General features: G+C 42.4%; 1 protein-coding gene across 1 annotated transcript in view; it reads left to right on the top strand.

The window, feature by feature from the left end:
• The window catches only part of SLC9A2 (solute carrier family 9 member A2), a gene marked incomplete at its 5' end in the record, with an annotated part of 86,646 nt that extends 73,120 nt beyond the window's left edge, over positions 1-13,526 (top strand). The window contains 6 exons of the mRNA XM_019525318.1: positions 1,334-1,404; positions 3,808-3,969; positions 4,620-4,722; positions 5,508-5,639; positions 9,997-10,087; positions 12,961-13,526. Coding sequence (XP_019380863.1) covers positions 1,334-1,404; positions 3,808-3,969; positions 4,620-4,722; positions 5,508-5,639; positions 9,997-10,087; positions 12,961-13,331 — 930 coding nt within the window. The remainder of the gene's footprint in view (positions 1-1,333; positions 1,405-3,807; positions 3,970-4,619; positions 4,723-5,507; positions 5,640-9,996; positions 10,088-12,960) is intronic.
• Positions 13,527-14,369: the final 843 nt, after the last annotated feature.

Here is a 14,369-nt window from a genome sequence, read left to right as displayed (position 1 = left end):
CCCTATGTATCTATCTTGAATACTTACATGCCCTCCACTATAAGTGTGGTTTCTAAGCACCTCACAGTCTTTAAAATATATTTATAGATTGCCTCTCAGCTAATGAAGGGTTTAACCTAGAGCAATAATAATCCTTGTTTTACAGATAGGGGAATGAGGTACACAGTCTTAAGTGCCAGATGTAACAATCAAACTTAATTGCTCTAACACTTAGGGCAAGAATGTGGTTCTATTCTACATTGCTCAAGTCCCTGAAATAAAGTACCAAGTGCCTACTTTTTTTAAGTGCCATCATCTTAGCCTTAAGAGTAAGTCACAAAAAGCTGCAGGTAACATTAAGAAATAGATTTTTGTTTGTGTTAAGTGATTCTCAGGGACTTGAGCAGCATGGAATAAGATCCCACGTGTGTGATAGAGAACGTTCCACAAAATAACCTATAGGTGGGCTACTGTCTTGGAAGAGAGGAGCTGTGAATTTTGAGTCAAGTCAGGAAGAAGAGGGGATTGAATCGATGTCTTCCATTCCCACTGCAAGTGGTCAAACTGGTAGTTTGTTATATAAAAAGTTTCCACTCCCTTCTGCTGTTCTTTAAAAGAAGGTGGTAACCATAGCTGCATTCTGTGAGGGGTTCTGCCCTATATTGTGTGCCACGCATACAGTGAGAATACCTACAGGAGTGAGTCCTTTTGAGAACTTGGGTTGAGGAATTTCTGGATCCTGATTGGGCGTAGGCCTAGAGTTCTTCAGCCGTGTCAAGGCTGGGGAAGTTCTGGGTACCTGCAGAACATTAAAGGCATCTATGCAGTTTAGATGCTTCCCAGGTTAGACAGCAACTGAGCAAGGATTTTCAGGACCATAGATTTAGATGTAGACGCACATTCTACCAAAGTTCTTTGTATTGCAATGACTCTCAAGTGACCTTTTTCCAAGGCCTCAAAGAAAAGGTGTAGTGGAGAAGAGAATTACACACTAGTTTCTTGAGTCCTAGACTAGTTGGGTTGGGAGGAGATTGCAGGTAGGGGATAGATGGCCTGGACTTTGGCTTTGGGGCGACAGTTGGAGATAGACCACAGAGATTGGAGCTGGGTCACAGTATCAAAAAAGTTGAGAACTGCTGCTCTAAGAACTGGATCACTCTGTCTTATCAACTAAATAATTCTAAACAAGTTGTAGTGACATTAGGGATTTGATTTAAAATCTGTTTATTTAAGCTAAAGAAACGTTTTCAGTATTAACAAGACCCCTGTGATTGAAGCTAAATAGTCATCTCCAAGAGCATGTTAAACTATCTCTACAAGAACTGGTAATGAACCTGCAGTTTTTGCCTTTCAGTTCTTTGATCACGTGAAGGCTGGAATAGAAGATGTCTGTGGACACTGGGGTCACAACTTTTGGAGAGATAAGTAAGTATTAATTAAAACTCTCACTGGATAAGCTGAACTAAGCTGTTTGAGTGGAGGAGCTACACAAGCAGCCTTCTGGGCAATGTTTCCTCTGCACCATCATACTCCTGAGTGTGTTTGGAATGTGTAAATTACACAGAGAGAAAAAATAGTGAAAAGAAAATAGTTTTACAAAACCACCAGCAAACAACAAATACTCCAGCCTGGTTTAAAAATCCAACTTTCTGCCCCCCAGAGGTGGGATTCTAAGCACTGCTCTTTCTCTAAATCTCTTATGAGGCTCTCTCAGAGGTTCCTCAGCCTGCCTTGCTACTTGAATACATAGCAATGCTGAAGCAAAGCATTAGCTTCCTGCTTGCTAGAAACCTAACATAGTCCTTGAACATCTTCACAGGAAGATGTCAGAACTAGTAAACTTGACGCGCCTGGAAGATTTTAATGGTAGGCTATCTGGATGGGGGAGAGTAGTGAATATAACTTGACTTCAGCAAGGGTTTTGACACTCTCCCCCACAACATTCTCATTAACAAGCTAAGGAAATCCGGACTAAAGTACTGTCTGGTGGATATACATAACTGGGTAGATCTTCTTGATCAAGAAGTAGTCATCACTTAGTCATTGAGGGGGCCACTAAGCTGCGGCACAAGCATAGGAGTGGATATGGGCCCCCAGGCCCACCCACAAATTGTGCCCCCCCCAGACTCAGGAGGCACCAGTCACCCCTGATCTACCATGTGGAACATCTCCATCAGGAAGACTTGAGGCAGACCCCTTTCAGCAGACCCTGTAAGCAAGTAGGGTTTGGATTTTCTCCTGAGTGGTGGGAAACCTTGGTTTTAATACCTGCTGTGAATCTGACAGGGAGAGAGTGAATTGGAGGTTGGGTCTCTTATCTTCCAGGTGAAGATGGGACATTTTCTCTCTCCCCTTCCTTGTTTTTTTGTTTTTGTTTGAAGGCTGTTTCATTTTTCAGAAAAGAATGAAAGATTCATAGAAAGGAAGTGTTGAGGAGTGTGACCATAGCTTAGTGGTTAGGACCTTCACTTGCACAGCAGGCAATCTGAGTGGCAGTTTCCTCAGTGAACGGTTATGTATTGAATGTTCCTCTTTGTAGAGGACCATCATGAACAGGAGAGCCTGACAGCAAGCCAACCCAGAATATTCCCTAGGATGGCAGCAGTGCACCTTCATGGAAGAAGTGCTTATAAATGCCATAAAGCAGGAGTGTCAAACTCATCTGGACCTGTGGGATGCTGCATGCAGCACAGGCCCCAGACTAGCTGGAGTGGGTAGCAGATAAGCACTTGATCCAGCATATGGGGGACCACTCACAGCCTGGGTCCAAATGCTTTGGCCATTTTGGGACTGTGCTGAATATGGCATTTACTCCAGCCAGTCCAGGACCTGCACTGCACATAGTTTTCATCCCAGACTGCCTGGCATGGCTGCTATGTGGCTCACATCCTGGACCAGCCAGAGCGGGCACTGTGGGTGTTGCATCTGGCAAGCAATGTGGAGGACTGAGATTGGCTCCATGTGGGGCTGGCACCAAGGGCCAGATAATGTAGCTCTGCAGGCCGTATCTTAGACACCCCTGTCCAAACTTGAGCTTCCTATATTTCAAGTGAATGTTTTGATGCTGAGTTGTTGACGAAAAAGAGAACCCCTGTGAAAACAAGTCAAGTTCTGAAAAACGTTTTCCTTTTGAAACTATTTGGGCAATTTGACCCCTGTTGGGGAGGCTAACACTGCTTTTTTGTAACTAAAACATTTAGCAGAAAAATACACTCCTGCTCTAATCCATATTGTTACAGTTAGTACCCAGGTAGGATTACTACCCTTACAGTTAAGGGGAACATTTCTAAAGGAACCGAGGTTTTTCAGGAAGCTAAATGTTCAGAGTAGAAAATGCCCAGAGTTCTAGGCAAGGCAGTTTGCATACTGTTTCAGTAAATGTTTACTGTTCCCTTTGGCGCTCATAAAAACAGATAATTAAAAATAGGAATTGTTAATAGCCTAAGGTAGTTGAAAGGAAAGGTCTCTGTTAGGAAATACTCACCTGAATATATGAGTCAGTACAGGCCATTCAAATGGAAACTGGTGAACTTGACCTTTGTTAAGGCAACCTTTGTTACCTCATTCATGAATATGTAAGATTGGCAAGGCCAGAAATTCACCTAGGGTGAGTAATCTTCATCCCCAGCCAAAGCAGAATTCATTTCCTTAACTATTTAAGGTAAACTAACTGGTAGGGCTGGTTTGCCTCTCACAGGTTTTTACAGCATCTAACAAAGTGGTTGTAACCTGTGAAAACTCATGTCTCTGAGTTAGCTGATAAGGCACCACCCTAGAATGAGTTCTGCCTGACTTGAGATTAACATAGCTAACTACGTCTCTCTACAGGTTTATAAAGTTCGACAAAAAATATATACGGAGACTTCTGATCCGGGAAAACCAGCCCAAATCTAGCATTGTCTCTCTGTATAAGAAACTGGAAATAAAACATGCCATTGAGATGGCAGAGAGTGGGATGATAAGCACAGTCCCATCTTTAGCTTCTCTCACGTAAGTAAATCTGGTGTGAATGAGTCTCAGCATTGGGCTCTGTGAAATCTATCAGAAAATTTATGCACAAAAAGAATCTCCTCTTAAATAAATGCTTGTAACCTAATGGTATTGATGTGAAATTACAATGTTATCCATAGCAAATTTGAAAGAAATGCCATCAAAAGAGTAATTCTTCACCCCCCTGCCCTAGTTTATGGGGTCAGTGAGGCAGAACCCCCATCTAAGAGAAACTGAGGAAGTTGTATACAGTATTTGGCCTGAAAGTGAAATCAGATCTCCTGGGTGCTCTCAGGTTGCAGAGATTTATTAGGTCATTTACAACACTGGAAGTGTTAAGTGGATTTCTGAGCCAGTGTCTGCACCTCTGAAAACAACTTGAGGGATATCTTGAGAAGTATCTCAATCAAATGTGTTGTTTAATCCAACTTGTATTGTGTTTGGAAGCAGTGAATACTGAGTTGCAATTGTTGGCATTGTTTGAAATGGTGTGTTGATTTTGCTCTTCATCCTTTTTTCTCCTTTTTTCTTTTGTTCCCACATAATGTTGTTTTTATTTTCAAGGAGGAAGATACTTAGATTTTATCATCAGGTATTAGATATATCTTTCTGTTTTTTTTTGTTTTGTTTTGTTTTTTAATGTGCAACAGTGACTACCGGGAATTGAAAGTAAAAGTAAAGCCGCTTTCCTCTGCTGAAATGGAAAATATGCGGGCCATTTTAACAAAGAACCTCTATCAAATACGCCAGCGGGTAAGGTTGAAGTTGGATGTATCAGGCTGTCCTTCTGAGTGTTGAATGTATATGTATGCATGTCATTGGACTAGATCCTTTGTGGGTGTAAGGCAGCATATAGCTTCCAGTGATCAGGTGGACCCAACATTTAAGCATCCAAATGGAACTGCCCTATATCTGTGAGAAGTCTCCTCTTTTATATTCACAATAATATATTAAGGCTGTTTTCTGTAACTTGCTTACTTGCTCTTATGCCTCTAAATATGCAGTAAATATTACTGTGATTTACACTGGCATAGACCTCAGTAAATCCCAAACTCAGTTTTTCCCTATTTATGTCATGCCTATTTTTTGGACAGTTCTTGATTGAAATTTAATCTTTTTGTTTCTCACTAGTGGAAAATGTTTAGAAGTGGTGCTTGTTTCAGCCTGCTAGAAGGAAGTGATTCCCCTTGGTGACTGATTTTGTTATTTTCAAATATGCAATCCCTACTGAATGAGCTAGGATGAGCCTGGTGAAATCACTGCATTAAGCCAGTTTTTTCCAGTGACTTTTTTTTTAGTTTCACTTTTTCATGTTTTGATAGGTCCAGCAAATCCAGGTACCAAATGTAATGCCTGCAGAACCAGTGACTAAACAAGCATTGACATAATCACTCAGTTTCTCTTTAATCCATTTTAATGTTTTAGTTTTCAATACCTATTGAAACATTAAAGCAAATAGTGCATGTTGTGCTCTCTGTAATGTTCAATACATTTGTCATTGTGCTTTTTGATATGTAACCACCATCTCTGTATTTCAGACGCTGTCATATAACAGACATAGCCTGGCTGCAGATGCAAGTGAAAAACAGGCGAAAGAAATTCTTATCCGTCGCCGGCACAGCCTGAGGGAGAGCGTTAGAAAAAGCTACAGTCTGTCTAGGGAGAGACCGGTACTTGTGTTTTAGCGTGCTCATAAAAAAGAGTTCTTTGTATCTAAGTATCTTTCTTTCAGGGGGTGTTTGATAAAAACGTGGGCTTTCTATTGTACCTTTAATTTTTAAGATCCCCAGCAAACTTCATAGATACTGAGGTAGGAAGTGATGGTGAGGTAGAAAATCCAGCTGTAGGATTCTCTATAGCATTGTGAAGAGGAGACCTTTTGACTAAGCATGCCAGGGCAAGCCCCCTCTTTGAAAAGTGGCCCAGGTTCTTTAATATCCATGATGTGAAGGCACCACCTCAATGTTTAAGATTAATAAATGGCGTGATATTCAGTATTCGTCAACATCGAGAAATGTAAAGTGCTCCACCTTGGGATGAGCAACCCCCCAACACACCTACAGGCTTGGCGACATCAAACTGACTAGCACCATGAATGAAAGGGACCTGGGGGTAATAATAATAAAAGTATGAATATGAGCCTGCAGTGTGATGCTGTAGCCAGTAAGGCAAATAATACTCTGGCATGCATCAATCGATGCATCTCCAGCAAACCAAGGAGGTCATTCTTCCTCTCTGCTCAGCACTGTGAGACCACAGCTGGAGTACTGCATCCAGTTCTGGGCACCACACTTTAACAAGGACAGGGAAAAACTTGAGAGAGTCCAGAGAAGAGCCACCTGTATGATTAGAGTCTTACATGGCAAGCCATATGAGGAAAGGCTGAGGGACCTGGGACTCTTCAGCCTGAAGAAAAGATGGCTGAGATGGGACCTGGTAGCAGCTTAACGTTACACTAGGGGAGTACATCAAGGGCTCAATGAGCAACTGTTCACCAGGGCACTCGAGGGGAAAACCAGGAGTAATAGCCACAGACTCCTGGAAGACTGATTCAGGTTCAACATTAGGAAAAACTTCTTCACAGTCAGGGTGTCCAGACTGTGGAATAAGCTCCCTCCAGAGGTGGTGCGATCACCTACCCTGGAAATCTTCAAGAGCAGACTGAACAGTCACCTTGCTGGGGTCACCTGACCCCAGTTGTCTTTCCTGCTTGGTGCAGGAGGCTGGACCCGATTTATCTTTCAAGGTCCCTTCTGACCTTACAATCTATGAATATTCAGTCTCCAATGATGACAGTTTTGTTACAGAGTAAGCACAGACCTCGGGCTAATGTTGAAAGGACTAATGTAGTCCTTTCAGCAGAGGACTTACCTGATAGCTGCTTCAGACTCAGTCTCTCAGTCTTGCCAGAGACAAAAAAATTAACTAGTCTCTGAGTGTTTATTTTCGTGTTCCAAGAGTACTTAGTAATTACAGTACCTATTGTTACAGTTGTCCTTTACAGCAGAGACCAGAATGACAAGGTCAATCAGGAATCATTGCATCTAATCATTATTGAAGCTACTTAGACATATACTGTAACTTCTTTTGGAATGACCTTTCTGTCATTATAGCTATCTTTACATATTGCTTCCATCGTATTAGTGACTGATTTCCTGGTCAAGACTGATAGAAGGGCCTGAAGGATGAAGGAATTTTCAGGGTGGAACTAAAAAAACAGTGTGTAAGTGAGGTCTTTGAAATGCACAAACTGTAGCTTTAGCAGTAATTGATCTTTAAACAGTGCTTGAGTATTGTTCTTATACTTAACCAGCTCACCACCCACTCAGTGCTCAGGAGCAGCAGCACAGTATCCAGAGAAGAAAAATGACTAATAGGAAATGGTTTTCAGTTTCATGTGTCCTTTGTAAGAGAGGCAAGGCTTTTCTGTGATATCTTTTATCAGACCAACTGTATAGTTGGGAGGGCTATTGAACAAGTTTTCAGGTATCAAGTACTCTTCCTCAGGTCTAAAACATTCTGTTTGGCACCTGCATTTGCTGAACCTGCCAATACTTAAAAGGTTAGACCTGAGGAATGGCACTTGATGTCTCAAAGCTTGTCAAACAGCTGTTCCAACTGCACAATTGATTCTGTAAAAAACAAAACAAACAAATCCCCAAAATACTCACCTCTCGCACATGTCCTGGACCGTCACAGTTGCAACAGCATTCCAACCCTACTACAAATGTCATATGGAGATGCAACAATGAGTGAGATGAACAAATGGGGAAAAATATCTAAAGGCTTTTCAAAACTTTAAACTTTGTTCGGTGTCCTTTTAAGACTTAAACAATAGGTATTCTTGAGAAATTATAAACAAATTAAGAGAGAGTATGAAAACATGGACAAATTACAATGAGGTGTAAGGGTTGACAGAACTTTACTATTTATCAGCTGTTCCATGTTAACTGCTGACATGCACATGATTTCTCTCCAGTAAGTAAAATATAACTTGCAATAGCTTGCCTATCAAGGAAAGAGGGTAAACCACCACAGGTTAGTTTACAGTTACAATGGGGTGACAAGCATATGGTGTATGAGCAATAACTGTAGAGCAGGTGAGGCATGGAAATTCCCAGTACCCATTTACTTCTCATCAGGTGAGGACACATGACAATTGAATTGTTCCCAGTCATCACAGATTGGGAACCAGTTCACGATTGCGTGTGAAGTGCTGTGGGGTAGGAGTGAGCACCCAGCCCAGTATGCCTCGCAGTGGGCGAGTTGAGGGTGGGGAGGGGAGCACTTGCACCTATGCTTAGGGAGTTTCAGGAGGTGGGTGACCTGTGGCTGGGGGCATTTTCACTTTTCTGTTGTTCCTTATCTCCTAAACATGAGTTCAGTAAACTTCAGTTGCCAGCCATTGACTGAAATCTGCAGCATGCTTGCCTGACTGTGGGTGGCTGGAGAGGAGAGGGAAGTCCTTGGATGTACACTTTTAGGTTCCCAAAGACTGGGCGTGGAGCATAATGAGGGACCACGGGCAAGTGGGGAGTGTGGACACAGCAGGTTGTTAGCTTTTATGGAACAAGTGTAAGAGGGCTCATTGATTAGAAAGTGCCAACAGAAGGGAAAAAAGTGCAATAGAGTTATGGGTGTGTACCAGAGCGACCAGTCGCGGTAGTCTGGGGAGTGGGGGAAGGGGATAGGGATGAAGAGTGATTCAGTGTGAGATGCTTGGACGGTGGATAAGACCCATGTCTCAGACCAGTTGGTATCCACATGTAATACTCAACCAGTTCAAAATAGTACTTGATTTTCCAGGTACTTTTTGAACTGTTCCAGGTGGCTTTAAATCAGTTTAAAAGGCTTATATGTCTGTCTGCTTCAGGTTTAACTGGAGTTTAAATTGGTCTAAGTGCTGCATGTGTCTATCCTCAGTATCTTCACTGTGCACCGTGTCCTATCTGGAAGGACACTTACTATCTTCAGGAGGTGCTGACTTTACTCAGCTCTAGTGCACTTTAGTGATTCAGCACTTAGGGGAAACTAAGCCTCATGCAAATAAGCATATGCTTATCTTCAAGCAGTAATCCCTCCCCAGGATTACAGACCTGGATAAAGTTATTCAAGCTAAAAACAGACATCAGATTTCTCCCAGAACTAAGCCAGGGATCCTACATTTGTAGAAACCCATTGTCCCACTTTAAGTGCTCGTGAAGTACTCAAGATAGTCCCAGGGAAAAAGTGTTATCTGGACTAGTTTGAGGTAGTTTTCATTCAAGCTGAGTGTCTAAACAATTATCCTGAGCCTGTTTTGATGCGAGTCAAAGCCCAGGACATCCAACCTGGGAGAAATCTGATGTCTGTTTTTACCCTATAACAGGGGTGGGCAAAATGCAGCCCGTGGGCCAGATGCAGGGGCCTGCCAGGCCATTCTCTCTGGCCCACAGGGCCCCTAAAAATTTTTGAAAATTAATAGTTATCTGCCCCTGGCTGCCTGTTAAGCAGCCCTTGGTGGCTTGCCAAAACTCAGTAAGCACCCCTTCAGCTGAAATAATTGCCCGCCCCTGCCCTATAAAGTACCCTGTTTACAAGGACAGGACAGAGAATTGTTTCTGATCTGACCCTTTTTAGCTAGGTTTCAATTTCAAGCAAATTAAGTAACTGAGCAGTACGGTTCCAGATGTGACTTGTGTAGAAAGAAAGACATATGCAATAATTTGTCGGGTTGGAGTTAGTGAACGTGCAACAGCTAACTTCGGCTTTTTTGGCATATTTTCTTTAATATGGATGCATGTTAGTACTTTTCATTTTGAATTCATGGTTAAAGTTAATTTTGGGTTTTCCCTAAGTTAGCATAAACTTTTACCACCAGAACTGAGGCAAAAGGCATGAAGATAACCATGCACATGGAAAATATAATTGTGTTAGTTAATCCCAGTCTCGTTACCAGGTTTTTTTACTCTACTCTAAACAGATCCCTTTGGAACCTCTAATGTTCATTATACTAATACTTCGTGTCGTCTTCATTTGTTTTTACAGGCTGCTGCTAATACAACACGCTATCTATCCCTGCCCAAAAATACTAAACTCCCAGAGAGACTACGAATACGAAAGAAAGCAGCTTTTAGAGGTAAGGGGAAGTTTTATGAAGGTTTCTTTATGGTGCTACTTACATTGCACATTTGAATGGATAAATTCTGCAGATACAGCCACGGTCCTGGGAGATGATCTTTAGCCATGCAATTAATTCCATTCAGATCAATAGGATTGCTCACATTAGCAAAGGTTACTAGTCAAAGGGAGAATAATACACTCATTCTCATGTAGGGCCTCCCAAAAAGTTAGGTGCTGGAAAGAACAGCCTTTCTCCCTTAACCCTTCACAAGGAAGTAGTCAGGATGTAGCACAGACTTCACCCGTGCCAGTCGTCAGACAGCAGAGCGGAGGCAGCAGACACGTCCTGGGTGTTGTGGGGAGAAGATAAGAGCTATATGAATTAATCTGCTATGCAAAGGACCTGTCAGGAGAGGACAGGAAGCTGTGAAATCCAGGATTTCCACAAAATCAAAACCCACCCCCGCAAAAAAAAACTTTAATAAAAATAAAATGCTGACTCCCCAGTGGGAGCCAGTAGTCCTTGCCGCTGGGAGGGAAAAGCATCAGCTGGCACAGTGGCACGAAGGGCAGCAGACAAGGTGGCTGTCCCCGTGTCCCTCCTTCCCTGCTGGGTCCTCTCCACTAATCAGCATCAAGGAACAGGATGGTACAAAGGGCAGCCAGCTATTCAGGTGGTGGCTGCCCCCTTGTCCCACCTCCCCACTGGACCTCTTCACCAGTCAGTGCTGAGGGGCATAGCCTCTCTGCCAGTCACTGCCAGGGGGCAGGGTCACCGCAAAATGTCTGCAAAATTGGCTCTGTATGCCATGAGTGGGCCACGAAAAACCCTTTGTCTTGCTGTGATTTAGGTAGGTCCCTAGTCATGGAGCAGTGCAACTATGTAACTTTCCACTGCACAGTCTAAGAATGAATCCCAGCTTTTTCATTACTGAGTCTTTGGGTAAATTTCATAATTTCACTCTTTGTAGAACTGAAAATATTTTCAGTGTTGTTTGTTTGTTTCATTCAAATGGGTTCATATTTATTCAAGTTGAAAAAACAAGTGCTTCCTTTCTTTGCATAGCTTAAATATGAATGATATTTAACATGGCTGCAGGAAAAGAATGGTAACTGAAGACAGGAGTACAATGCAGAACTTTAATCCGTGTTTAATTTAGGTTATTGTAAGGATATAATTCATTTGAACGCTTCAGGTCCTGCTTAAATATGTGAACTCTGTCCCATTCACAAATGTTTGGGAGAGCTTTAGACTGAGAATTTTGTTGTAGGCCTCTCTTCTCTGGTAAAGCATGTATGCATACAAGCCTGGAGTAGTTGAGCAACGTTAAGAGGAAAGAGAGCAAATGTGGCAAAGTCAACACTTTTCCCACTACAGGGTACCACTCCCATGGATGTACTATCCTCCACCTTTGTAAAGGAGAGAGACCAACCTCTTTGGAAATGTATAACAAAATAGCATGCACGCTTGTGAGAATGTACAGGCAACCAAATGCAAAACTCTGTCTGTGCAAATTTCTAGGAAAGGCCTAGATTCAATAAGGGACTTGGATGCTTTCAGGTTAGGTGAATTTAGGTGTCCTAAATTGGGACACAGGCCTGGCTCAATAGCTGAGGGACGAATGAGTGTCCAGGTTTCTGGTCCTTGTTCCCAATGCTGTTTATGCATTTTTTTCATTGTCTATTTAAATGCAAAACACAGAAGCAGTTGCCAAAATGCTCTTATTAAACCTGTGAGTCTCAACTTTCTGCACAGTGAGCCAAAGGTAGAGGTGCCTTTATTTGGCCTTGGCCCATGTCTCATGATTAGTAGCCTTAGAAGGATGAAATATTGGTCTGAAATCTCTTGGGCCAAGTGGTATGGAGCCCAAGTCCATACTTCCTGCTTCCCTGAATAAGTGCTGTGTCCTTTAGGCAAATACATAAAAGGTTGCCACTACCACTTCTGCTTCCTCTAAAAGGAAAGAATGACCCAGCTTCCTATACTGTAATTGATGATTTGACTGCCTACTTAGGTGCCTATATTTGTGAGGGGGGTTGATGAAAGAGGGATCTTTCGAGCTGTGAATCTGTCTCATATAGGCATCTAAGTCAGGACTGCAAGGGGGCAACTTACTGCTCCTTAAGTCTAGAAGAGAGGTAGGGTTTCAAATATCTACTTCTTCTTACTGACTGGCTTAGATGTCTTTCCTTCTGCCCCCCATGCTCAGTGTGCTGAGCAGTATGGATTTCAGTTCTAGTCACCTAAGTTTGCCCAAAGCATAGGGAAGTAGAGGTGCCTGACTCAATTTTGTGAATTCTAATCCTGAAATCAGGTACCCAATATTTAAGTGCAGGAATGTTCCCTGCTTGTTTGAAACTCTCACCTCTGGGTAAAACCCCAGGTTATGTCCTTAGGCTCCCCATACAGTTCAGTGCCTTGGGGTATAGGTAGGCAGGGTTCTTTGAGTAGATGTGATATCTTTTATTAGACCAACTGAGTAGATGGGAAAAAGTTGGGGTGTAGGTGGGAGATGAGTCACTGAGGCACTTGGACTGGGCAGTTCTACGTGTGACTAGAGAAGAAGTTTAGACGCCTAGGAAAATTTCAAGTCAAGTGGGGAGATACTTTGTAAATTTAGGTATCTCCAGACATCGACAACAGCTGAGCAGGGATTTTTGAATCCCAGTTGTTCAGGTAGTTCCTAAAATCTGCCCAAATCCTTTATTGCTTCTAGTCCAAAAGGACTGTACACTTCAAAGTTTGGTCAACCATTCATCGCAGGCACAGAGAAGCATTTCTGTGTCTTGTGCTTTGTGCTGTAGAATGCTCTGCTGTTTGGCTTGACAGCACTCTGTAGACAGTGAGATGCTGTACCTGAGAATTTGAATTTTGTTTTATGTTCACAGTGAGTGACAGCAGTGACTCTGACACAGATGCTGCTACCACAGTGCTCAATTTAAAACCCAGACCAGGAAACAAAATGAGAGACCCAAAGCAAAAACAGCGGAAGCCACAGCAGCAATTTAGAATGGAATGGAGGAATGAAGTCGATAGAGACTGGGATGGAAAAGGAGATCACAGGGAGGCAGCTAACCAAGCACTGACATCTAGCGGGTTCAGGCAACCTCTGTTGTCAAGACCAAGGTTTGGTACACTGAGTGAAGAAGATTTGGCTAAAGATGATGGATCAACAAGACCAATGCCGCCACCACGGCTAGGCAGGCAGGCCTCAGAAGCTGAAAGGCACAGTTCTAAATCTGAGAATCAGCCATACTGAAAACAGCTGCAGTTGAAATATCAATGAAGAACTACAGAGGCATTAAATTAGACTCCTTGACTGGACAAGGAATGCGCTATAAAAATGTGGTGTGAATCAAAAAGTATTTCCTTTGGGTTGCCTGTCCATACTACTGATTAACTAGATGACACGCAACAAAAGCAAACCCCAGACACAAAGGATAACCTCTTTTTTTAAATAACTTTTAGCAGTGCTTTAATTTTATTTGTTCCTCTACTACTGATGGGACAGGGTATGGGAAAATGTGCCTTTTATCACATTATATGCTCTGGAGCCAAGTTCAATATTTAAATATCTAAGAATATTTTCAAAATTTCTATAATGAAGAGAACTTTTAAAAATAGCTAGTACATTAGGTGTTATTTATGATCAATTTATTCTTATCTAGACCATATTTTGAATGAGTAGCACTGATGATTGCACTATGCACCTGTCCTACAGAACTGGCAAGACAAATCAATGTCACCTCAAACTATTCTTTTTGAATGGCTGGGATACTGGGATGCAAAAGCTGGAACAGTAAGAGGGGAGCGAACAAACTCCAGATATAGAATTAAAAGTACCATCAGCTGATAGGAAATGGCCTGTCAAGTGAGGTGAAAGGGTAGAGACACTCCTAAATACATCTGATTTGATGTACCTGCAATTTTTTCAGCCTGTAACCCAGGAGGGATGCTGGGATGGAAGCTGAAAGCACTTAGCACCTTGGAAGATGAGGTCAGGAAAGAGATGGTAGCAAGTACATAAAAACTGTGACTTAGCAATTGTCTTTGTGCCTCAGCCTTATGGCTGCAATGGGATGCAGCAGCATAGTATTTCTATGATACTGTACACAGGGTAAGTGTGTGTGGGGTGGGGTCCTCATGGATGAAGTTGTGCCTTGAGACTCAAGAACTCTAGGTTCAATTTCCAGCCTAATTCACTTAGTCTCTTTGGCTGCTGACAGACATGACAAAAAACAAACCTACACTTTACCAGAGAGTTTAAAGTATAGCCCCATTTGTTTGGGGGGGGGGG

The sequence above is a fragment of the Gavialis gangeticus genome, unplaced genomic scaffold (genome assembly GCF_001723915.1).
Source record: "Gavialis gangeticus isolate Ggan-Ray unplaced genomic scaffold, GavGan_comp1, whole genome shotgun sequence".
Lineage (NCBI taxonomy): Eukaryota > Metazoa > Chordata > Crocodylia > Gavialidae > Gavialis > Gavialis gangeticus.
This window is presented reverse-complemented; position numbering and strand designations above follow the sequence as displayed.